Below are 25,098 nucleotides of genomic sequence, written 5' to 3' on the forward strand. Positions count from 1 at the left end.
CACATATCAGGAGGCAGCAAATACACGTGTTCCCGTACCTAGACGATTGGTTAATCAAAACCAACTCGCTAACAAAGTGTTCACACCACACAGATTATGTTATACAAACCCTTTACAAACTGGGTTTCTCCATCAACTATGCAAAGTCACACCTTTTGCCGTGTCAAACACAGCAATACTTAGGAGCGACAATCAACACAACAAAAGGGATAGCCACTCCAAGTCCACAAAGGGTTCAACATTTTCACAAGGTGATACAAGCTATGTATCCAACACAAAAGATACACGCAAAGATAGTATTAAAACTCCTAGGCATGATGTCCTCATGCATAGCCATTGTCCCAAACGCAAGATTGCACATGCGGCCCTTACAACAGTGCCTAGCATCACAATGGTCACATGCACAGGGTCAACTTCTTGATCTGGTGTTGATAGACCGCCAAACATACATCTCGCTTCTGTGGTGGAACAGTACAAATTTAAACAAAGGGCGGCCTTTCCAAGACCCAGTGCCACAATACGTGATAACAACAGATGCTTCCATGACAGGGTGGGGAGCACACCTCAATCAACACAGCATCCAAGGACAATGGGACGTACAGCAAAGAAAGTTTCATATAAATCACCTTGAATTGTTAGCAGTATTTCTAGCGTTGAAAGCATTCCAACCAATGATAACCCACAAATACATTCTTGTCAAAACAGACAACATGACGACAATGTATTATTTAAACAAACAGGGGGGAACACACTCGACACAGTTGTGTCTTCTAACACAAAAAATATGGCATTGGGCAATTCACAACCACATTCGCCTAATAGCACAGTTTATTCCAGGGATCCAGAACCAGCTAGCAGACAATCTATCTCGGGATCACCAACAGGTCCACGAATGGGAAATTCACCCCCAAATCCTGAACACTTACTTCCAAATTTGGGGAACACCTCAAATAGATCTATTTGCAACAAAAGAAAACGCAAAATGCCAAAACTTCGCATCCAGGTACCCACACCGGCAATCTCAAGGCAATGCTCTATGGATGAATTGGTCAGGGATATTTGTGTACGCTTTTCCCCCTCTCCTTCCATATCTAGTAAACAGATTGAGTCAAAACAAACTCAAACTCATACTAATAGCACCAACATGGGCAAGACAACCTTGGTATACCACACTACTAGACCTGTCAGTAGTACCTCATGTCAAACTACCCAACAGGCCAGATCTGTTAACACAACACAAACAACAGATCAGGCATCCAAACCCAGCATCGCTGAATCTAGCAATTTGGCTCCTGAAATCCTAGAATTTGGACACTTAAACCTCACACAAGAGTGTATGGAGGTCATAAAACAAGCTAGAAGACCATCCACTAGACACTGCTATGCAAGTAAATGGAAAAGATTTGTTTGTTACTGCCATAATAATCAAGTCCAACCATTGCATGCATCTCCAAAAGATGTAGTAGGATATTTACTACATTTACAAAAATCAAATCTAGCTTTCTCTTCCATAAAAATACATCTCGCAGCAATATCTGCTTACCTGCAGATTACTCATTCAACTTCCCTATTTAGAATACCTGTCATTAAAGCGTTTATGGAGGGCCTAAAGAGAATTATACCACCAAGGACACCACCTGTTCCTTCATGGAACCTCAACATTGTCTTGACAAGGCTCATGGGTCCACCTTTCGAACCCATGCATTCTTGTGAAATGCAATACTTAACGTGGAAAGTTGCATTTCTCATTGCCATCACATCTCTAAGAAGAGTAAGTGAAATACAGGCATTTACCATACAAGAACCATTTATTCAAATACACAAAAATAAGGTCGTTCTAAGAACAAATCCAAAATTCTTACCAAAGGTTATCTCACCGTTCCACTTAAACCAAACAGTGGAATTACCAGTGTTCTTCCCACAGCCAGATTCAATAGCTGAAAGAGCACTACATACATTAGACATCAAAAGAGCACTAATGTACTACATTTACAGGACAAAAGACATTAGGAAAACAAAACAACTATTTATTGCCTTCCAAAAACCTCATACAGGAAATCCAATTTCAAAACAAGGTATCGCCAGATGGATAGTAAAGTGCATCCAAACCTGCTATCTTAAAGCAAAGAGAGAACTGCCTATTACACCAAAGGCACACTCAACCAGAAAGAAAGGTGCTACTATGGCCTTTCTAGGAAATATTCCAATGACCGAAATATGTAAGGCAGCAACATGGTCTACGCCTCATACATTTACTAGACACTACTGTGTAGATGTGTTATCTGCACAACAGGCCACAGTAGGTCAAGCCGTACTAAGAACTTTATTTCAAACTACTTCCACTCCTACAGGCTGAACCACCGCTTTTGGGGAGATAACTGCTTACTAGTCTATGCACAGCATGTGTATCTGCAGCTACACATGCCACCGAACGGAAAATGTCACTTACCCAGTGTACATCTGTTCGTGGCATTAGTCGCTGCAGATTCACATGCGCCCACCCTCCTCCCCGGGAGCCTGTAGCCGTTTAGAAGTAGATCTTGAACATTTGTACATTTGTAAATATATTACATTAAACATTCATTTTGTACATACGTATTTATTCCATTGCATGGGCACTATTATTAGCATACACAACTCCTACCTCACCCTCTGCGGGGAAAACAATCTAAGATGGAGTCGACGCCCATGCGCAATGGAACCGAAGTGGGAGGAGTCCCTCGGTCTCGTGACTCGAAAAGACTTCTTCGAAGAAAAACAACTTGTAACACTCCGACCCAACACCAGACGGAGGACTGTGCACAGCATGTGAATCTGCAGCGACTAATGCCACGAACAGATGTACACTGGGTAAGTGACATTTTCCTTATTTCCCATCTCGCGTTTTTTGCTGGACACGTGGAAGCTCACACAAAAAAGGTTAGTCTCCTGGAGGGTGTTGCTGTATGACAGTTTCTGCTTTTAGAATTGTGCGTTAGATGTGATAGTAAACATCGCAAATGGTCCCAACTTTTTTTTTTTAGCTATATGGCTGGGTATGTTTATCACACTATTTCATGAATTTGATGTAATTTGTATTTATTCTATTGCTTTTTTTATTAGTTTTGAATTATTGTACATTGTCTTTTTCATGGCAGTTATGATGAATAAAGATTTATGATTGATTGATAACAACGGTCGGAGGGCATTTACAGGATTTCTTACCAACATGGTAAACAATTACATCAGATCAGTGGATGTTAGACATTACACAACATAGTTATTGTTTGGCGCTCATTACTGCTCCTCCCAACATTCCATTTCACAGGTCATTGCTGGAACATCAAGCATTGCTCAAAGAGGAAGTTCAAGCTCTTCTTCTTTCATGAGAGTTATAGAACCCTTCTTCCTACATCATCGTGATTTAGGGGTGTAATCTCTATACTTCCCAGTACCCCAAAAGGATGAGTTCTTGAGACCAATTCTATACCTTGGTCCTTTGAACGAGTTAATCTGGTCAGAGCACTTACACATGGTCACCTTACAAGACATGATCCCACTTCTCCAACAAGGTGACTTTATGGCTACAGTAGATCTAAAAGATGCCCATTTTCACATACCAGTACACCAAACTTATTGCAAATATCTCAGGTTTGTGGTGGGTGGTAAACATTATAAGTTCAAAGTCCTCCTTATCTTACAGATAGTTGCAGATTTCTTACCTTTGAATTTCCCCCAGGCGTCAGTCTGGATCGGAGAATTTTTTGAGCACTACTTCTGCTTGCCGTCAGGTGGTGTTGATCGTCTCTGCATCAGTTGCCAGCATTGTCCACGTCTGATATGACATTGCAGTTCCCATGTGGGTGCCACTGAGGCACATTGATGTCAATATTTCAGCACCAGCAAGCGTTGATCCGAGTTACCCCTCAGACATTTTTTGACTATCTTTTTTTAGACTTTTTGGTAAAGATTTTTTTGTGTTTTCAACTCCTGGTGTGTCGAGGATGTCATGGAGGAAGACCGGGTTCAAGCCCTGTGGCCCTTGTCATCAGGCAATATCCGTGCCGGATCTGCACCTTGTGTGCCTTTGGTACCTAGAGCGCTACCACAACCCAAATTTGTGCTCTGAGTGTCGGGCCATGCATCCAAAGGCTTTGCGAGAGTGGTCCCTGAGAGCATGGTGATTCAAGCCTCTATCTTCCAGGGTGCATTCCCTTCCCCATCCCATCCCTTGATAGGAAGTCCAAAAGGTGGGACATACTTGGGAAGATCTTTTCTTCCATCAGCCTTGCATTGTGGTCCGTGAACACTGCATGTTATTCCAGCGTGCTGTGGGATACGGTTGAGCAAATGCTGCCACAGGTCCCGGAGGCGGCCCGGGCTGTATTCTCAATTTCAAGATGCTCACTCTGGCTCAGGTTCTATCTGCCCTGTTCGAATTGCAACTTGCACTTCTGCCTGCCCACATACATTACTTGCAGTTCACAGTATACCACGAGCACATTCAGTTCACTCTGCTCCTCTTTGGCTTTACCAGTGCCCGCAAGGTGTTCAACAAGGTCATGGTGGTTGTTGCAGCTCAGCTGCGCAGATCAGGGTTTTCAGGCTTCCCCTATCTTGATGACTGGCTGTTGAAGACCGGCTTGCCCCAAGCTGTTGTCTCCAATCTCCAGAGTACGGCAGACCTCCTGCATTCAATGGGGTTCTCTATAAAAATGCTGAAGTCACACCTGTCTCCCTCTCAGATGTAGTCTTTCATCGGCACTGTTGTGGTCACATTGCAGTTTTGGCCTTATCCTCACAAGCAGCGAGTCTACGATATTCAGGATATGATACCAATGATTCATCCTCAATCCTGGATTTCAGTGAGGATGACTCTGTGGCTGCTGGGCCTCATGGCCTCCTGCCTCCTGCTGGTGACATATGCCAGATGACAGTGGTGGTTAACGAACCATGATTGGGTTAGAGGCAGATCTCTGACCCTTTTCCAACAAAATCTGACAGTAGTGACAGATGTGTCACTCCTGGGATGGGGCAGCCATCTGATAGATGTGGAGATCAGAGACTGCTGGCCTCAGGCAGAATCCGAACTCCACATCACCCTGTTGGATCTCTGTGCAATCCAGCTAGCATTGAAAGCATTTGTTCCCTCTATCAAGGGAAAGATGGTGTAGGGGTTCACGGACAACACCAACCCTATGTGGTACTGCAACAAGCAGGGCGGGGTGGGGTCGTGGACCCTTTGTCAAGAAGTACTGTGCCTCTGGATGTGGCTTGAACTGCAGGGAATATGTCTAGTGGTTCATCATCTTGCGGACTGTCTGAACGTCAGAGCAGACAAACTCAACCAAAAATGTTTAGTGGATAACTAATGGGGTCTTCATTCGCAGGTGGCGCAAGATGTCTTCCAGCAATGGGGAGAGCCTTGGTTAGATCTGTTCTCCTCCACAGAAAAAGGGCAATGTCATCAGTTCTGGGCGTTAGTTTCCAAGGCGGCAATCGCTCAGAGATGCTATTCGTCTTAAGTAGGACTCAGGCCTCGTGCATGCCTTTCCACCCATACCAATTTTGCCCAGAGTTCTCAAGAAGATCAAGAATGACTGGGCCCAAGTAATCCTTGTGGCTCCAGGCATGGAGAGTGTGGTATACCGAGCTGCTGAGCATGTCCATCAATTCTCCTATCAAACTGTTTGTTCAGGAGGAGTAGCAGGGAGGGTTCTGCACCCAAAACTATCCACTTTCCGCCTCCTTGCATGTAGATTGAGCAGCAACGGTTGACAGCTTTTGACCTTCCTTCCAAAGTCTGTAACTGAATCTTGTCTGCCAGGCGTCACTCCACCAAAAAAGTATACGCCTTTGGTTGGAAGAAATGTGTGGGATTGTGCACGGACAAGTCTGTTGACACCCTTTCTACCCCTCTCTCTGAGATCCTGTTGTTTATCTTTTACTGGCCCAGCAGGGTACGCCCACTCTTAAAGGTTATTTGTCTGTTATTTCTGCTTTTTTGAGGTTGCCTGACCAACCTTCTTTGTTTAAGTCCTCCATTGTTTGTAGTAAGTAAGTACATTTATGTATGTATAGTTAATCTAAACCAGTGCAAAACAACCAAGTTTAAAAATGAAATGAAATGAAATAAAATACACATAAAATAGAAATAAGAGGTGTATAATGGAACAATGCATGCATATATCATGCATGCCTTTACAACACAGTCTCTACAACACATGCCTTTACAACAAATTTAGTTGTAAAGGCATGTTTGATAAAGGAACATGTGTGGTTAATTCTCCACAGCCCTGCCCCCTGCACCTGACACCATACTCGTTCATCCCAAGCCCTTAAAAATGCCCCTTCCACTCCTTGCCCTGAACCCTAACGCCCTCCCCTGTCCTAAAATCTACCCTGACCCCCGCCCTAATCCCCAAAACCTAACCCCCTGCCCCGCCCTAAAACCTACCCTGCCCTGTTCTAAAAACTATCCCCTGCCCTAAATCCTAAAAGCTGCCCTGCCCAGTCCTAAAAACTACCCTGACCCATCACCCCAAACCCTAAAACCTACCCTGTCCTAAAAACTACCCCAACCCCTACCCTGTTCTAAAAAAGAATTACCCCCTGCCCTAAATCCTAAAAGCTACCCTGCCCAATCCTAAAAACTATCCTGACCCACCACCCCAAACCCTAAAATCTTCCCCACCCTGAACCCTAAAATCTTCCCCACCCTGAACCCTAAAACCTTCCCCACTCTGTCATAAAATCTACCCCGACCCTGTCCTAAAAGCTACACCAATCTCCCCCTTCCTCCTCCCCCCCACACCTAATCCCCCACCCTGACCCCCCCACCCCCACCCCCACCCTCACCTTCGCAAAATAACACGGTCTCATTTACCTTTCTCTCCTCTAGTCGCTGTTCCTTCCTGTTCTGCCTGGACTGCTATCTCTTGTGTTACCACCATATGCGTGCTAAAAGCATGTGTAGTAAACACATATGCATGGTAATGGCAGCGTGGTCAATGCATAGTGTTGCACTGACCACGTTGTAAGTTATGGTTCCCACAAATAAGACCATGTTGAACAGCAATTGCTTAGCAGGGAGCCAAATATTCAATATTCAATGTTCTGACTCTTCCCTGTGTAGCAGACGGTGCAAAAATGCAAGTCATTTATGAAGATAGATAGAGCTTCCTGTTGGTCTATCCATGGAAATGTTTAAAGGTAGAGACCGGATCACAGGATATAAAGTGAAGTCGTTATGGGCCTAATTTTAACTTGCAAATTAGCGGGTTGCTTTCTGCTGTAGTGACTACGGAGACTAAAGATGCTGTTTGGTTGCTGGACCTCGGCATTTTCTTTTCTACCATCATTAGGAATAGGAATTTTATCGGCCTGCAGTTAAGTTGCAGATCCTTTTAAGCTGGCCAGCATCACCCGTCTCTACGTATGCATTCCTCTTAAGTTGAGCTGAGCATTGAGCAGTCCGATCCATTCATCCTTCAGTTCACTGCAGATGCAGCAGGTCTTCTGTGGCTCAGCCGCATAATCGGCAGCAGTTTGGAAATTGATCCCACTGCCATTGTGGAAGATAAAGAATCAAAGAAGGTATCCCCAAACAGTGTTTTAAAGACTTTTCTTTTATGTTTCTTGGATAACCAAGGTTGAAATATTTGAGGGGTGAGTGAACGGTAACCATTGATCATCATCCAGGAATGACTATTAAGTGAAAATGTATCCTTGTCTTCAACCAATGACATGCTTTTTATAGATTTCCAAACACGTATTTTAAAGACAGCATTTTGGTTGACATAACCCTGACCTATGCCAGCCCGGTGTTTAATAGAGATTCCTGGAAAAAGTTGGCCAGCAAAGTGCTCCGGTGCTGCAGCTCTTGCCATAAAAGATGATTCAAGGTGTTCGGAGCGGCATTCCTGATCGCGTGCCGGCAGAAAATAAATGTGCCTTGTCTTGCCGGAAATTGTTTTGTTAGACCAATCAAAGCTGCAGAGTAATACTTTGGAATATTGAATATAGGTCTGTAAGCCTTATAATGTACTATCTAGAATCTTAGTCTTTCTACCTCTCAGGGCTTCACTTCCATAGGTAATTGTTGGAAGTATTGTTGACTGAGCTACCTGGAGGAGAGAGGACACTGTTGGGCCAGTTAGCTTCAGTTTAAGGTTCCTCAGCATCACTGCCAGTGCCATTCATTTTCTTTTTATCACCTCCTTCTGCTTGGCGAAATGGCCCCACTTCAATGCCTAGATACTTGTAGCTTGGCATACTTTGAATATGTGTAGTCCCCAGATACGAATCAAGAAATTTCTTTCTGAAACTGTTGATTGTCATTGTTTTAGTTTTCTCAAGGTTTACTTCCAAGAAGATGCTGCATGCCAACCTGAGTGTGGCTCACTAAGACTGCGTCAGAACCACCTTGTAGAGGTTAAATAGCGCAGGGGCAAGCACACACACTCCTGTTTAATCCTTTAGTGGTTGTCACTCGCCTAGAGAGGTGTGTGCCCTCGTCCATTTTTACCTGCACCCAGTACTCATGCCCAGCAGTGACTGCAGAAGGTTCCAGACGGCTCCAAAGTCTGGTCTATGTTATCAAAAGCTGCTCTGAAATCAATAAAGCCGAGATGGAGAGGCTGTTTTGAGCGTCTTGCTGCGTCTATGATCATTGACCTGGCCAGAATGTTGGTGGTTGTGTCCATGATCTTGGAGAATCCAGTCTGATTTAGTGGATGATGCTGTTTGGTGATGCCCAGGCTTGGAGGTCCTCTAGTAAGGTGCCTGCAAAGTACTTTGCCTCATTGTTGATCAAAGCAACCAGGTGGTAGTTTTTTGGTATAGCTTTCATCCCGCTTTTATATATTTGAGAAATAACTGAGCCTTCCCAAGAGGTTGGGAGTTTCCCCAGAGTTCTAACTATTCGAAATAGAGGGGCTAGGGTCTCTGGCCAGTAATTCATGGCCTGCCTAAAAAGGGCCAGCGGGATCCTGTAAGCACCTGGGGCCTTGTCCCTCCTTCCTTTGGTGATCTGCCGCTTATGTGAGAGGCTCTTGAGACATGCTGGTGGTGGAGGGTCAACGCTGGGGTGCCACTACATTATTCGACCGTGGTCATGGTCTCGCTGCTCTCCAATCTTGCTTGCCTCCTCATGAATTGACAGTTGAAGTGAGCCCTAAGAAACGCTTCCCAAATCTCCTCTGGTATGTAAGACATCAAACCCTCCTGGGCTGGGCTCATTATTTTATTTATTGTTCCAGAGAATCAAGTGCATTGTTAGATCGTATATCTGAAAATAATTGGAACAGGAAACATCTTCTTGGGTTCTGTTAATCCTCCATTTATTTTTTTTCAAAGCACTTCTTTGCTTCTGGAATAGAGAATTGAGGTGGGAATCCCCACGACCTCATTGTGTTTTTTTTTGGCCCTTTTGAGCTGTTTCTATTGGTTCCGCTGAATGATGGAAATCCGATCGGCATCCCTAGAGTTATGGTGATGTCTTTATTTGGTGGCCGTAGAGAAAGAGTTAACTATTGTACGCAGGTTCCTCAATGGCCTTACATATCTTTTTTCTTCATCCCCATTTATTATTCCCCAGGCGGATCTTAATTTGGTTCTAAAGTTTCTGATGTGCGCTCCTTTCAAGCCTCTCTACAATTGTCATCTCAGGCTTCTCACTTTGAAAACAGCCTTCTTTGTTGCCATTGCATCTGCCTGCAGAGTGAGTGAGCTGCAGGCATTGTCATCTAAGCCACCCTACCTTTCCATCTATCCTGACATAGTGGTGCTTCGCACTAGGGCTTCCTTTCTGCCAAAAGTGGGTACGCCCTTTCATGTAGGCCAATCCATCACCTTGCCTACTTTCTATGAACCCCCACATCTGTCTAAGGAAGAGGAGAGACTCCACAGCCTGTACCCAAAAAGATCATTGGCCTTCTACCTTGATCGAAGAAAAGAGTTCCTGGTGGATGATTGTAGGAAGCTGGCACTATAAATACTATAGCAAAATGAGGTATAGAGTCCAGGGGTTCCCCAAGAGGCTTGACAGAGGCAATAATAGATAATAATAATGCTCTACTTGTGGTAGTGTGGTTGAGCAGTTAGGCTTACCAGAGGATAGTGCTAAGCATGTGTTGTACACACACAAGCAATAAGTGAAAACACACACTCAATGACAACTCCAGGCCAATAGGTTTTAATTAGAAACATTCTTTGGTTCATTTATTATTAGAACCACCAGGATCAGATTGCAGGTAAGTACATTCAATGAAAGGTACTTTGCATAGGTATAGTTAGAACATTGAATCAAAACAGTAATGTACACAGTTTTCCATAAAGTGTCAATAAGCTATTTTAAAAGTGGACACAGTGCAGTTTTCAACAGTTCCTGTGGGAGGTAAGTACAGTTTAGTTATCACGTAAGTAAAGCACTTACAAGTTCAGTCTCTGGTGCATAGGTAGCCCACCATTGGGGGTTCAAGTCAACCACACACACCCAGCACCAGCAACACAGGGACGGTCAGGTGCAGAGGTCAAAGAGGAGCCAAAATAACATGGGAGCCTATGGAGACAGGGGGTGCTCTGGTTCCGGTCTGCTGGCAGGTAAGTACCTGCGTCCTCGGGGGACAGATCAGGGGGGTTTAGTAGAGCATTTGGGGGCCCCAAGTTGGCACACAAAACACACCTTCACCGGCACAGGGGGTTTTCAATAGGATTCAATGGAGGTACCTGGAGGGCACTCAGACATTGCAGGCAGGGCACAGGGGGGCTTCTCGGGCCAGCAACCGACTGGGCAAGGGTGGGGGCCGCCTGCTGGTTGGTGCTGCACCGGTTGTCAGTTTCTCACAGGCCTGGGGGCTGCGGGTGCGGTGCTTCTCCAGGCGTCTGATATCTTCATCCCGGGCAGTTGCGGACAGGGGGTCCTCGGGATTGCCTCTGCAGGCGTAGTCGTGGGGGTGCAGAGAGGTCAGCCCAGGGTGGACACCTCATTGGAGTCACCCCGGGGATCCTTCTGGGTCGTTGGTTTCTCTGGATACAGGCCAGGGGCGTCGGGTGCAGAGTGGTGGGGACTCACGGTTCTGGAGTGAGAGTCCCTTTAAAGATGGTTTCTTCTTTATTGGTTGGACCGGTCCGCTGTCCACTGGATTTCTTGATCCTTTTTAGTTGCAGGGCAGTCCTCTGAGTCAGCAGAGGTCGCTGGGCATGCAGGATGCGTCACTGGTGCAGGTTCTCTGAAGAAGGAGACGGGCTGGTAGGGCTGGGGCCATAGCAGTTGCCGTCTTCCTTCTTCTCTGTGGGATTTGTCAGCTAAGCAGTCCTTCTTTGTAGGTAGTCCGGAATCTGAAGAGCTGGGTTCAGGGTCGCCCCTAAATACTAAATTCAGGGGTGTGTTAGGGTTAGAGGGCAGTAGCCAATGGCTACTGTCCCTGAGAGTGGCTACACCCTCCTTGTGCTCACTCCCTCTGGGGAGTGGGGCACATCGCTATCCCTATTGGGCCTAATCCTCCAAGGCAAGATGGAGGATTTTTCAAGGAGTGGGTCACTTCAGCTCAGGACATGTTAGGGGTGGTCCTGGCTGAGGGTGTGACTCCTCCTTATTTGTCTCATTATCCCTCTGGCCTTGCCGCCAAAAGTGAGGTTTTGTCTGGGGCTGGGCATCTCCACTAGCTGGAGTGCCCTGGGACAGTGTAACACGAAGCCTGAGCCTTTGACGCTCACCGCTAGGTGTTACAGTTCCTGCAAGGGGAGGTGTGAAGCACCTCCACCCAGTGCAGGCTTTGTTTCTGGCCCCAGAGAGCACAAAGGCTCTCTGACCATGGGGTCAGACCATGGGGTCAGAAACTTGTCTCTTAGTAGCAGGCTGGCATAGACCAGTTAGTCCTGCACTGAAGGATTGGGCAAAATACAGGGGGCATCTCTAAGATGCTCTCCGTGTGCATTTTCTAATAAATCCAGCACTGGCATCAGTGTTGGTTTATTATTCTGAGAAGTTTGATACCAAAATTCCCAGTATTCAGTGTAGCCAAAATGGAACCGTGGAGTTTGTTTTGACAAACTCACAGACCACATACTTAATATGGCCACACTGCACTTACAATGTCTAAGAATGGACTTGGACATTGCAGGGGCATATTGCTCAGGCAGCTATGCCCTCACCTGTGGTATATTGCACCCTGCCTTAGGGCTTTAAGGCCTGCTAGAAGGGTGACTTGTCTTTGCCGCAGTCAGTGTTTTGTGTGGATGGCACCCTTAGGTGGAGGCCATGTCGGCTTTGCCTTTTTTTCCCCACCAACACACACAATCTGCAATGGCAGTGTGCATGTGTTAGGTGAGAGGTCCCTTAGAGTGGCACAACACATGCTGCTGCCCTTAGGGACCTTCCCTGGTCACAGGGCCCTTGTTACCACTGGTACCTTTTACAAGGGACCTATCTGTGTGCCAGGGGTGTGCCAATTGTGGAAACACAGGTACATTTTTAGTGAGAGAACACTGGTGCTGGAGCCTGTTTAGCAGGATCCCAGCACACTTCTCAGTCAAGTCATCATCAATATCAGGCAGGGGGGAGGAGGGGTACTGCAACAAGGAGCCATTTTCCTACAATGATCAACTCTTTGTAGGTCATGTGGGTGCAAAGAAAGTTTGGGCAGTGCAGAAGCAAACCATTTCCAGATAGGTCTTACTCTGCATTAGGATCTGCTATGCACTGGCCAAAAAGCAACCTCCTGAGGGTTTGCGTGCTCATTCTACTCGAGCTACAGTTGCGGCCACTGTGTTAGCACGCGGAGTTCCAGCCCTTTATCGGTCAGACGGCAACGTAGGCATCCCTGCACATGTTTACCAAACACTACTTACTGCCTGGTCAGTCAGGTGTGTAGGGACATGTACTTTGCCTCTTGAGTCCTGCAGGAGGTTCTAATATGACCTTGATTCGCAAACCCACCTCTGGGGATGGTATTACTTGGGTATCTAGTCAGATGTAAGGAATCTGCAACTTTAAGTCTCTAGCAGATTAACAGGTTACTTACTTTTGGTAACGTCTCATCTGGTAGAGACAATATCTAGTTGCATATTCCTTACCAACACACCCATCCTCCATGCTCTGCAAATTGATTTTTAGGGACAGGCACTCCCCCTTCAGGGCCTTAGTTTTGACACACAAGTAGTCACTTTCTCTATGGCTTCCCCCGCGCTTCTGGCGTCGAAAGTCTTGAAAAGAACCCGAACTCAGCGCGACAGGGTGGCACCTATGTAAGAACCGTGAAATCATATCCAGCATGGACAATGACGGATGCGAAACTGATAACCACTGCCTGACACAGCACAGGGGTACTGCTCACAAAATTGCCTGGCTCTAGTCCGACACCCGGGGGAAATCCAAAGGTAAGGAATCTGCAACTAGATATTGTCTCTACCAGATAAAGCGTTACCGTAGGTAAGTAACTTGCTCTTCGTAGTGACTACTGTACCATGGGTATTTACCAAATGCCTGGCAATGACAGCAGCCCATTGACATAGACCAAACATTCACGTATTTCCACTAAAACAGTGTCAACAATACACTTGGATTCAATAGTTCTGCTCCATCACTTAGAATTCACCATCAGTATCCCAAAATCCCACCTTCAACCTCTGCAGGCTCAACCGTATCTAGCGGCTTTTATAAACACACAAATAGGATTAGCCTATTCCCCTCCTGCAAGAATCCAGCGTTTGTAAGTATTGTTACCCCAGTTTCAGACAAATCTACAACTCAGTGAGGACAGGTATGCGTCTTTTAGGTATGATGACCGCCTTCATTACCGTAGTACCCAATGCACAGCTACACATGCTCCTGTTGCAGGAATGCCTAGCTCAACAGTGTTCGTAGGGTAATTTAGAAGATCCAGTTTTGATAGACTGCCACACTCGTCACTCTCGGCTGTGGTGGAACATCAACAACCTATTACGAGGGCGGCCTTTTCTTGACACTGTTTCAGTGGACGCATCACACATGGGAAGGGTTGCACACTTCCAGGGTCTTACAGTACAGGGTCTCTGGGACACCAAACGCTGGGGTCTTTACATCAACTACCTAGAGCTTCAAGCTGTACACCTTGCATTGAAAGCATTCCTACTTCACCTGATTGGCAAGGTTGTCCTAATCTGGATGAACATTAGGACAGCCATGTATTATCTACAAAAACGGGGGACACTGTATCCTCAATTGTCTCACTTATTGCAGTTAATTTGCAGATGGGCTCTACATCCTAACATTCACCTGTTCCAGGTCCAGACAGCGATTTTGCAGACCTGCTCAGCAGGATGCAGCAACACATTCATGAGTGGGGGCTCCAGCCTCAAGTTCTCCTTCCGTATTTTCACACATGGGGGTGGTCCTCAAATAGATCTTTTTGCAACCACAGAAAGCGCAAAATACCCAAAATTGTCCTCCAGGTTCCCACACCCTTTTTCCATGGGCAAAGGACTGTGGATCAGTGAGTCAGGGATATTTGCCAGCACTTTTTCCCCCTCTCCTATTTCTGGTTCGAAAGCTCAGCCAAACATCCCTCACACTAATACCAGTGGCTACCACATGGGCCCATCAGCCCTGGTTCACAACATTACTGGACTTCTCTGTAGTCCCCCATGAGAAGCTCCCCAACAGGCCAGACCCTTCTCACTCAGAACCATGGAGAAATCAGGCACCCAAATCCCAAGGCTCTCAACCTGGCAATTTGGCTTCTGAGGTCATAGAATTAGATTACTTAAACTGACCACCTAAATGTATGACCATTCTTAAGGTCGCTTGTAGGCCTACCCCTCAAGCATGCTACGCAGCTAAATGGAAAAGGTTTTTTTGTTATTGTCATTTAACACAAATGTTTCCTTTCAGTGTCACTGTACAGAGCATTGTCTGTTACCTGCTACATTTACAACTCTTTGGGTGAGCATTTGCCTCCATAAGGTTGCATCTCACTGCATTAGCTGTTTATCTATAAGACAGGCAACACATATCTTTATTCAACATACATGTCATTAAAGCCTTCATGGAAGGGCTCAGAGAGTAATTCCACCACAGGTTCCTCTTGCACCTTCATGGAATCTTAGCATGGTTCTTACATGACTCATGGGCCCTCCATTCGAGCCCCCCTCCCCATACCTTCCCCCTTCAATATCTCTCTTGGTAGGTGACATTTTTTATTGCTGTTACCTCACTTAGATGTGTTGATGAGCTCAGGTTTTAACCTTGGAAGGACCATTCTTCTAACTCCACAAAGACAAGGGTGGTACTCTGCACTAACCCCAAATTCCTACCAATAGTTGTCTCTGATGTTCACCTCAATCAATAGGTTGAGCTGCCGTTTTTGTTTAACCTCAACCACAATCAGTTGCGGAGAGGGCTCTCAGCATATTAGATGTCAAAAGAGCCCTTATAGTCTACTCTGGTAGAACTAAAACTTTTAGAAACACCAAACAAATATTTGCTGCTTTTTCACCACCTCATAAAGGAAAGCCTATATCCAAATCGGGTATTGCCAGATGTATAGTTAAGTACATTAAAACATGATACGCTAAAGCCAAAAGAACTCTACCTTCACCTCCTAGAACTTACTTAACTAGGAAGAAAGGAGTATCCTTGGCTTTCCTAGGAAACATTCCAATAGCTGACAAATGCAAAGCAGGTACATGGTCTACACCACACTCTTTCACTGAACATTGTTGTATGGTTGTTCTAGCACACCAGCAAGCTGATGTAGGTCAGACAGTGCTATATACGTTTTTCCAAACAACTGCAACACCCACAGGTTAGCCGCTGCTTTTGAGGAGTATTGCTTTACAGTCTATGCCAAGCATGTGTATCTACTGCCACACATGCCTCAAACTAAAAATGGTACTTGCCCTGTAAGCATCTATTTGTGATCTCTGGTGATTTAGATTCACATATGCCCTCCCTCCTTTTAGTTTAGTTCTTAAACAAATGGATATCTCTTTACTTACACTTACTTTACACTCCATTCTCACCCGCCTGTGGGAAAACATTCTAACAATAGAGTTTATGCCCAGGCGCAATATCACCAAGAGGAGGAGTCACACTGCCTTGTGACTCAAAAGACCTCTTCGAAGAAAAACAGCTTGCACACATCTGGATCCAACACTAGATGGCAGGAGCATGCAAAGCCTATGATTATATAGCACTACATGACACAAACAGATGCTTACAGGGTAAGTAATGTTTTCCTTCTACCACGCTAGTCCTGATGGCTTTGTTACTTGTACCTAAATTAGGGAGCACCTCCTTATTGAACCGTTTGTAGGGTGACCAGGCGTCCCAGATTTGCCAGGATAGTCCCAGTTTTTCACCCGCTGTCCATGCGGTTTTAAACAAATTTGGCTTGTGCCCGGTTTTTGGAGAGAGTCGACTGAAAGCAGAGGGAGGCATGTTTTTAAGTGTTACATAGCAGGGCTACTTAGCAGCTGTTCTAAGAAAGCAACCTAATTAAAATGTATCTTACTAATTGCATTTTATTTATTTTCTTAGTGCTTCTTCTGTGGTTCTAGGGTGATGAGTGATATTATTTTGTGCTGCTGTGCTGATGTAAAATTGTAGTCCTTCTTTTATTTGTGCAAAATTTCCCAGTTTTTGAGATTCAAAATTTGATCACCCTAACCGTGTGTGCTTTGTGTTAAAGTGTGGTTGCTCACTTCTCTGATTTTTTTTCTTTTAACAGTGTTTGGCCCACTCACACAGCCTCTTTTAATTGCCTGCTCTTTATTTAATGCCCAAGTGGATGACGAGTGCATAGGAAGGGCAAATGCGAGTTGTTTAGTCTCAAAGGCTTATGGGCAGTGTGGGTAGTCACGAGCCCCAAGCAAATTTTAGCAAGAGAACAAAATGTGCCACCAGAATCCGAGCAGCCGTTGATCACGTCACATAATTTGCATTATTTTTATTTTTTTAGCATGAAATGCAATTTGCATCCAAAATCGATACAAGGATGCATTTTACACTACAGTATAGAGCTAAATTCACATTTCATGTCATTTTGTGTATTTTTGTTTTTTGCAGAATTATGCATCATTCTGCAAAACCAAATGAGACAATTTTCGTACAACCCTCACACTTATTGCTTTACTGTTACCCTGCAAATAGTAATTTATATTATCTAGATGATAGCCGGGACGACATACATAGCTAAGCCCAAACCATTTCATCATGAGACATTTTCCATTTATCCCATTCCATACTATCGAAGGTACTTGGTATGTTTGGATTAGATAAGAAGTGTTTTCCCAGATAGATCTCCAAAGTTGTTTACCTCTGACCATTTCTTATTGACATATTACATGTAAACACTTTTAAATCCTAGGTTCCTTTTTACAAAGTAGAAGTCTTAATTTATAAACAAACTGAGTATTAATCTTAGTCACTTGTATCAATTATTTTAGTCACCTGTGCTGATAAAGGCAGCCTTCCCTTGTAATAGCAGTTCAGGATTTTGACCAAGCCTTCTCCTGTCAGTACACAGGCCCTACCGGTTCACAGTCCACCAGAGGTCCAAAGTGAAGGCCTTTGAAAAGGGAACTTCAAGTTGTAAGAATAGTAGACTATTCAACTCAACAAAAATGCTTTCAGGTTGTTCTACTAGGACATCCATCTTGCTTATTTAATTCAATAAGCCACTGTATTTCTTTTTACCAGTGTGGCTCTACACAGACACTTCTGGCCATGAAAAGTTGTGACTGAATTTGCTGTTTTTTGTAGATTTTTTTTTACTTCACTAGCTATTTTCAGATCACTGCACAGAGAACAAGACAAGCACAACAGGTTACATTGTTAAAATGGATGGCAGTGAAGATACCAATTGTGTCCATGCATTCTATCCAAAAAGTCCCTTCCAAGTTACGCTTACTCTCCTGTTTCTGCTAAAGAAGCCTTTCTGTTTGAATTGTAACCTTTTTTCATCCCTAATTGCTTATATTTTTCTTAGTAATTTCTTTCCAATGACATTGGTGGTCTCTTCTTCTTCCTGATCCTTTTTTAACTTTGCTGCTTTAAACATATTAGGCACCTCTTCTCTCTTATTTCTTCAATGTTTTTGTTTTGATCTTCTTTCTCTGAATTCTCTTGATGAACAGTGAACCGTTCTACAATTTCTCATTGTTCTGGTTTGGGAAAGCATAAAGCAATTTGCAAACAACTTGTGTACAGTTGTGTGAGTTACAATAATATATATGAGCTCTTTAACAAGAGTTGTGGATGCCAGTTGTAGTGCAACTGTACACTATTAAAACTGAGATTAAAATGAGGATATGCTTTGAATTAACTCTAACAGGGCCGTATATGAAGATTTCATCTGCAAGTTTTTATAGTCACAATTTTTGTTATTAATTACATTTCCATTTCATGGTCATGGGTAGTAGGGCCTATCTGCTATAGTTTCCAAAAATGTAGTTTCTGATGGATACAACTACCTGTGGATTCCTCACCTAATGAATACTCCCATGGCGCCAGCATTCGACGGAAATCTTCTTCCTAGCTTCTGCACGTCGACGAGGACGTCACATTAGCCCACGCGGCGCCGTGTGACGTCATACAGGCAATAAGAGGTCCTCGCCGACGTCCGTTCCCTTTTTTCCGTGCATTCGAAACGGTTATCTTCGAGGGAGCTACTGTTACTTTCATAGTTGCAGTGTATTTTCTGCTGCGTGGATTTTCTCTGCGGTAATAATGTCTCAGAGGAAGTCGGGTTTCAAGCCCTGTCGAGAGTGTGGCGGCAAGTTGTCCGTTACTGATCCTCACTCCGACTGTCTATGGTGTTTAAGCTCCTACCACGACGTCGCAACTTGTGATTCATGTCAGCACATGAATCCGAAGGCCCTGAAAGAACGTGAGGCTAAACTATTCATGGCGAAGTTGAAGAGAAAGGAGAAGAATCATCATAAGAAGTCTTCTTCGCCAAGGTCTCATCGGCGTCATCGAGACTCCCGGCGCCGTAGGGATTCACGGCGTCATTCCAGCAAGGAGTCTCGTTCGAGGTCGCCTTCGGCTCGGCGTCGGAAGACTTGGGAGGTCAGTCCCACAGTCACGCCACATCCATCGACGCCGTTGCCCTCTCCGACGTCACCGACTTCGCCTGGACAGGCGTCTGTGGTTGAGGTAATGCAGCCTCTTGTGATGTCTCCGGCGTCGCGGACGTCGAGGCTGGCGTCGGGGTCGCCTTCGATCCAGGCACCCCAGTATCCAGCTTTTCCCGCCCCTGGAGCCGATAATACCACATTTCTGAATGCGATGTATACCATCTTTCAACAGATGGCTCCAGGAGGTGCTCCGGCTGGTCCTTCGGGCCCTTGGCCTTTTCATTGGGTGATCCTGCGCCTCTACGGCCGGCACCCTTTATGCCCTTTCTCCCTTTAGGGAATGTGGGCTCGGCGCCAGTGGCTCCAGAGGTTTTGGCCCCGGAGGTTTCCATCCCGTCGACGTCAGGATTTCGTCCTGTGACTCCGGCGGGTCCATCGGAGACTCCAAGATTTCTTCGTCCGGCTCCTTCCTCGGCGCCGAAGCTGCCTGTGGCGCCGGACGCGGCGTCGGATGGTTCTGGAGATCGGCGCCGATCTTCGACTTCGGCGGAGGCCATGTCGACTCCACGTATCGAGGAAAGACTACATTCGAGGAGGCGTCTTTTGGAAGAGCAGGAATACCAACGAGTCTTGGAGGAAGGAGAGGTTGAGGACTCTGGTGATGGACTGCATGGTCTGGATACAGCCAGTGGGCTGGATACTTCCCCTGAGTGGGACCTTTCATCTCCAGGGGAATATACGGAGGAGGCTGCTACCTTTCACGCTGTGGTGAGGAAGGCGGCTAACTTTCTGGACCTGCCTTTGCCGGTGGCTGAGGCGAAGCAGAATTTACTGACTGAGGTACTGCATCCGGCCTCTGCTGCAGCGGATCCTCTCTTGCCATTTAATGAGGCCTTGCTTGATCCGGTGTTAGAGGTGTGGAAGAAGCCAGTATCTTCCTCGGCTGTTCATAGGGCTGTGGCCAGGAGATATCGAGCTGCACCATCTGACCCTGGCTTTTTGTCTAGACACCCTACGCCGGAGAGCTTGGTGGTGCAAGCCTCCTGTTCCTCTAGGTCAGCGCCTGGATCTTTCCCGACGGTACCAGGAGACAGAGACTCTAAAAAGCTGGATGCACAATCCAAGAAGATATTTTCCTCTTGTAGTTTTGCGTTGAAGGCCACCAACGCGACTTGCATTCTGGGGAGATACATCCATGCTCTCATGGACGATATTTCATCTTCATTTTACGGAGCTTCCCCAGGGACTCTTGAATGTTGTCTCGGATGCCCAGGCTGCTGCAACCCAGATTATCCAGTCTGGGCTGGACACAACCGACTCGGTGGCTAGGGCAATGGGCACGGCTGTGGTGGCAAGGAGGCATGCCTGGCTCCGTAATTCAGGGTTTTCTGCGGGCGTGCAGTCGACCCTGTTGGACCTTCCGTTTGATGGGGACAAACTGCTTGGAGCCAAAGCAGATTCGGCCTTGGAGAGATTTAAAGAAAGCAGGGCCACAGCCAAATCATTAGGGCTGCAAGCCCCTTCATCTTCTGCCTCCTCCAGATTTTTCAGGAGGTTTCGTGGATTTGGCCGTGGCTCTTCCTCCTCTTCCTTTCGGGGGAGATTCCAGCAACCCACCTCTTCCCTCCCCTATAGATCATTTAGAGGGAGGGGTAGGGCCCGCACCAGAGGAGCCTCTCAGCAGCACTCTGCCTCTTCCTCGTCCTCTGGAGGGGTGCAGCAGGGAAAGCAGCCTTAGGCTTCCACCATTTCCCACTCACTCCTCTCCTGTAGGGGGGAGGTTACGGCATTTTCTCCACAAGTGGGAGACTATTACATCAGACACTTGGGTTATCAGTATTGTGGGAAAAGGCTACACCCTTCCCTTTCGGGAGTTTCCGCCCCCCATCCCGCCCCGCCCATCTTATTGTTCAGAAGAACACCTCCTGTTAGAACAGGAGGTTCAAGTCCTCCTTTCAAAGGGCGCGGTGGAGTTGGTCCCAGAGCAGGAAAGGGGTCGAGGTTGTTACTCAAGGTACTTCCTGATTCCCAAGAAGGATGGTCGTTTGAGACCAATCCTGGATCTGAGGATCTTGAATTGGTTCCTCAAACAGGAAAAGTTCAAGATGCTGACCCTAGCTCAGGTGCTTTTGGCGTTGAACAAAGAGGATTGGATGGTGTCTGTCGACTTGCAGGATGCTTATTTTCATATCCCGATACTCAAGTCGCACAGGAAGTATCTCCGGTTTGTGGTAGGGTCGCAGCACTATCAGTTTGCGGTCCTCCCGTTTGGTCTTACTTCAGCACCTCGAGTCTTCACGAAGGTGATGTCAGTGGTTGCGGCAGAGCTCAGAAGGAAGGGGATAGCAGTATTCCCTTACTTGGACGACTGGTTGATCAAAGCCTAGTCTCCGGAGCTTGTGTCGCATCATCTGCAGTCAACAACCCAGTTGTTATTCGACCTGGGCTTTTCGGTGAACGTGCCCAAATCTCACCTGGAGCCCTCTCAGCGCCTCCTGTTCATAGGGGCAGTACTGGATACAACATTGAATCGAGCCTTTCCTCCGCCTCAGCGGATTCAAGATATTCAGGAGTTGGTTCCAATGTTTCGAAATGGAGCGGTAGTTCCAGTCCTCAAGGTCCTTCGTCTGCTCGGTCTGTTTGCCTCCTGCATACTGTTGGTCACGCATGCTCGCTGGCATATGAGGGCTCTTCAGTGGTGCCTCCGAAGGCAGTGGTCTCAACACAAAGGAGATCTAGAAGGTCCTGTCAAGATCTCCAGAGATGCTGCTGTGGACTTGAAGTGGTGGATTGCGGGCAACAATCTTTCACAAGGAAAGCCATTCGCGCAGTCACCACCAGTGACCACGGTCATAACGGATGCTTCCTCTCTAGGGTGGGGAGCTCATCTGGGGGATCTGGAGATCAAAGGGCTTTGGTCTCCAGAAGAACAGATTTTTCATATCAATCTGTTGGAGTTGCGGGCTGTACGTCTGGCTCTCAAGGCCTTCCTCCCTTCCCTTCGTGGTCAGTCGGTACAGGTCCTGACGGACAATACTACCACGATGTGGTACATAAACAAACAGGGAGGAGTAGGGTCGTACCTTCTCTGCAGAGAAGCTCTTCGACTATGGTCCTGGGCAAAGGACCATCAGATTTGCTTGGTAGCAAATCATCTGGCCGGGGTCTTGAATGTACGTGCGGACAGTCTCAGTCGCCATTTCTCGGCCGACCAAGAGTGGCGTCTCCATCCAGATCAAGTCCGTTTAATCTTCCAGATGTGGGGGTTTCCTCGGATAGATTTGTTTGCCACTCTGGAGAACGCGCATTGTCTGTTATTCTGCAGCCTCCAGTATCCGATGCAGGGAGCGTTGGGGGACGCGTTTCAGATAACCTGGTGCGGCCAGTTCCTTTACGCGTTTCCCCCCCATACCCTTGATTCCTCGGGTGTTGAGGAAGATTCGCCAAGACCGGGCCCAAGTCATCTTAATAGCTCCGGATTGGCCAAGGAGGGTGTGGTACTCCGACCTTCTCCAACTCTCACTGTGCCCTCCGCTCCGTCTCCCTCTCAGGGCAGACCTCCTCTCGCAGTCGCAGGGGCAGGTTTTACACCCCAACCTCCAGAGTCTGCACCTACATGCCTGGATATTGAGCGGGGCAACCTGAGTTCCTTCCCTCTCCCGCCTGATGTAGTGGATGTTATATTAGCGGCCAGGCGACACTCCACTAAATCTATCTACGCTAATAGGTGGTCTAAATTTGTTATGTGGTGTGGAGAGAGACAGATTGATCCCTTACATGCTCATCTGTCAGATGTTTTGTCTTTTGCTCTGTCTCTAGCGCAGAAAGGTTGTGCAGTGGCTACCATTAAAGGTTATTTATCTGCCTTGTCAGCCTTCATTTGTCTTCCAGACCAACCATCGTTATTTAAATCCCCTATTGTTCTCAGATTCTTGAAAGGTCTATTAAATAAATATCCTCCAAAACCATTCGTTATGCCTCAATGGGATTTGTCCTTGGTCCTGACTTTCCTTATGGGGTCCCCTTTTGAACCTATGCATTCTTGCCCCTTAAGGTATTTAGTTATTAAGACAGTCTTCTTGGTGGCTATAACATCTGCAATGAGAGTGAGTGAGTTACAGGCCTTATCGGTAAAACCCCCTTATACAAACTTTTATGGGGATAAGGTGGTGTTGAGGACCAAGGCTGCTTTCCTCCCGAAGGTTGTTTCACCCTTCCATTTGGCCCAGACAATTACTTTGTCCACGTTCTATCCTCCGCCTCATCCTTCAAAGGAGGAAGAGAGACTACATCGCCTGGACCCAAAGAGGGCGTTAAGCTTCTACTTTGATAGAACGAAGGACTTCAGGCTGGAGGATCAGCTGTTCATTGGATACGTGGGCAAGAGGAGAGGAAAGGCAGTCCACAAGAGAACACTCTCCAGGTGGGTTGTTCTTTGCATTAAAATCTGTTACTCTTTAGCAAAGAAGGATCCTCCTGATGGCATTAGAGCTCATTCCACCAGAGCTAAGTCGGCCACTTCGGCCTTGGCCAGAGGTGTTCCTGTGGTCGACATCTGCAAGGCCGCAACTTGGTCGTCCCTTCACACTTTTGCTAAGCATTACTGTTTGGACTCTGAGGTCAGAAGGGACGGCCATTTTGCACGGTCAGTGCTGCAGGATTTCTTGGTTTGACCATTTAGGCACCCACCACCGGTCGTGGTACTGCTTTGGGACTCTATTCATTAGGTGAGGAATCCACAGGTAGTTGTATCCATCAGAAGAACGAGTTACTTACCTTCGGTAACGACTTTTCTGGTGGATATATTAGCTACCTGTGGATTCCTCACGGTCCCACCCGCCTCTCCGTTGCCTTTTTGGTCTTACCAAGTAATCCTTGAGTGCGCTCCTATTGGTCTTCAAGACTGCACTACATTTTGTATATATGGATATTTGTGTGTGTGTGTGTGTGTGTGTGTATATATATATATATATATATATATATATCTCTTTGGGTATATACATAATTAGTATATATATTTGTTTGTTTGTTGAAAAAAAAAAAGAGAGAGTTATAATAAATCTATAGCCATTTTATTGCAATGTTGTGTGATTTACAATGTTATGGGATGTTGCCTTGCTCTTTCATTGCATTGGGTTATTGTTCTCATGCACGTAAAAAATGTTGGTACTGACGTCGGCACGTCGGCGAGGACCTCTTATTGCCTGTATGACATCAGACGGCGTCGCGTGGGCTAATGTGACGTCCTCGTCGACGTGCAGAAGCTAGGAAGAAGATTTCCCTCGAATGCTGGCGCCATGGGAGTATTCATTAGGTGAGGAATCCACAGGTAGCTAATGTGTCCACCAGAAAAGTCGTTACCGAAGGTAAGTAACTCGTTCTTTTCTGCCATTCATCCTCTATATAATTTTTCGGATAGCTGCTTCCCTGAAGTTTACATTTACCACTCTGTTTTTTATTATCAAGAAGTCTCTAGGGCGGTATGTGCTCCTTTTTTTTATAAAACACCTTAAATTCTGTGTGGCAGTCAAGTTGTTGAATAGTTTATGATGATCAAGCTTCAAGGTAAATGTTGTTTAAAATGCATTTTTCATGCTTTATATTTTCCAAAGCATTGAAAATTGAAGAATTACAAGATGCTTTAAAAAGGAAAGATGATGAAATGAAACTAATGGAAGACAGATACAAAAAATACTTGGAAAAAGCCAAAAGTGTGAGTATTCTGTACATTTGTCCTTGTTTCTGTGATGTTATCTTAATTTGTTTTGTAGTTATTATTTACAAAATATTTCCTTCATTACCTAAAGAAACAGATGTAAATAATGCACTAGTATTAGATTTCAAAACCCTAAGCGTCAGTGACTTGTCCATAACCTGCCCTCTACACCTCTTTAGTGTACTCTGATATCAAGGGAGAAATGTAGCTTGTGTTCATGTGTGGTTCTGCAACTTTTGAGACCTACTTGACATTCATTGTTCAGTCTGTGTCTTCTGATGAAGGTGATTTTTAGCACCTTGCCTGTTCGCCACAATCTCCAGAGCTGGGTATAAAAGAAAAAC

General features: G+C 45.9%; 1 protein-coding gene across 2 annotated transcripts in view; it reads left to right on the forward strand.

Annotated features, from left to right (window-relative positions):
• Positions 1-25,098, forward strand: part of LOC138297109 (protein Hook homolog 3) — an 803,252-nt gene that overhangs the window by 661,958 nt on the left and 116,196 nt on the right. For both annotated transcript variants that reach the window (XM_069236612.1, XM_069236608.1), the window contains exon 19: positions 24,651-24,751. In XM_069236612.1, coding sequence (XP_069092713.1) covers positions 24,651-24,751 — 101 coding nt within the window. The remainder of the gene's footprint in view (positions 1-24,650; positions 24,752-25,098) is intronic.

Source organism: Pleurodeles waltl, chromosome 1_2 (genome assembly GCF_031143425.1).
Source record: "Pleurodeles waltl isolate 20211129_DDA chromosome 1_2, aPleWal1.hap1.20221129, whole genome shotgun sequence".
Taxonomy (NCBI): Eukaryota; Metazoa; Chordata; class Amphibia; order Caudata; family Salamandridae; genus Pleurodeles; species Pleurodeles waltl.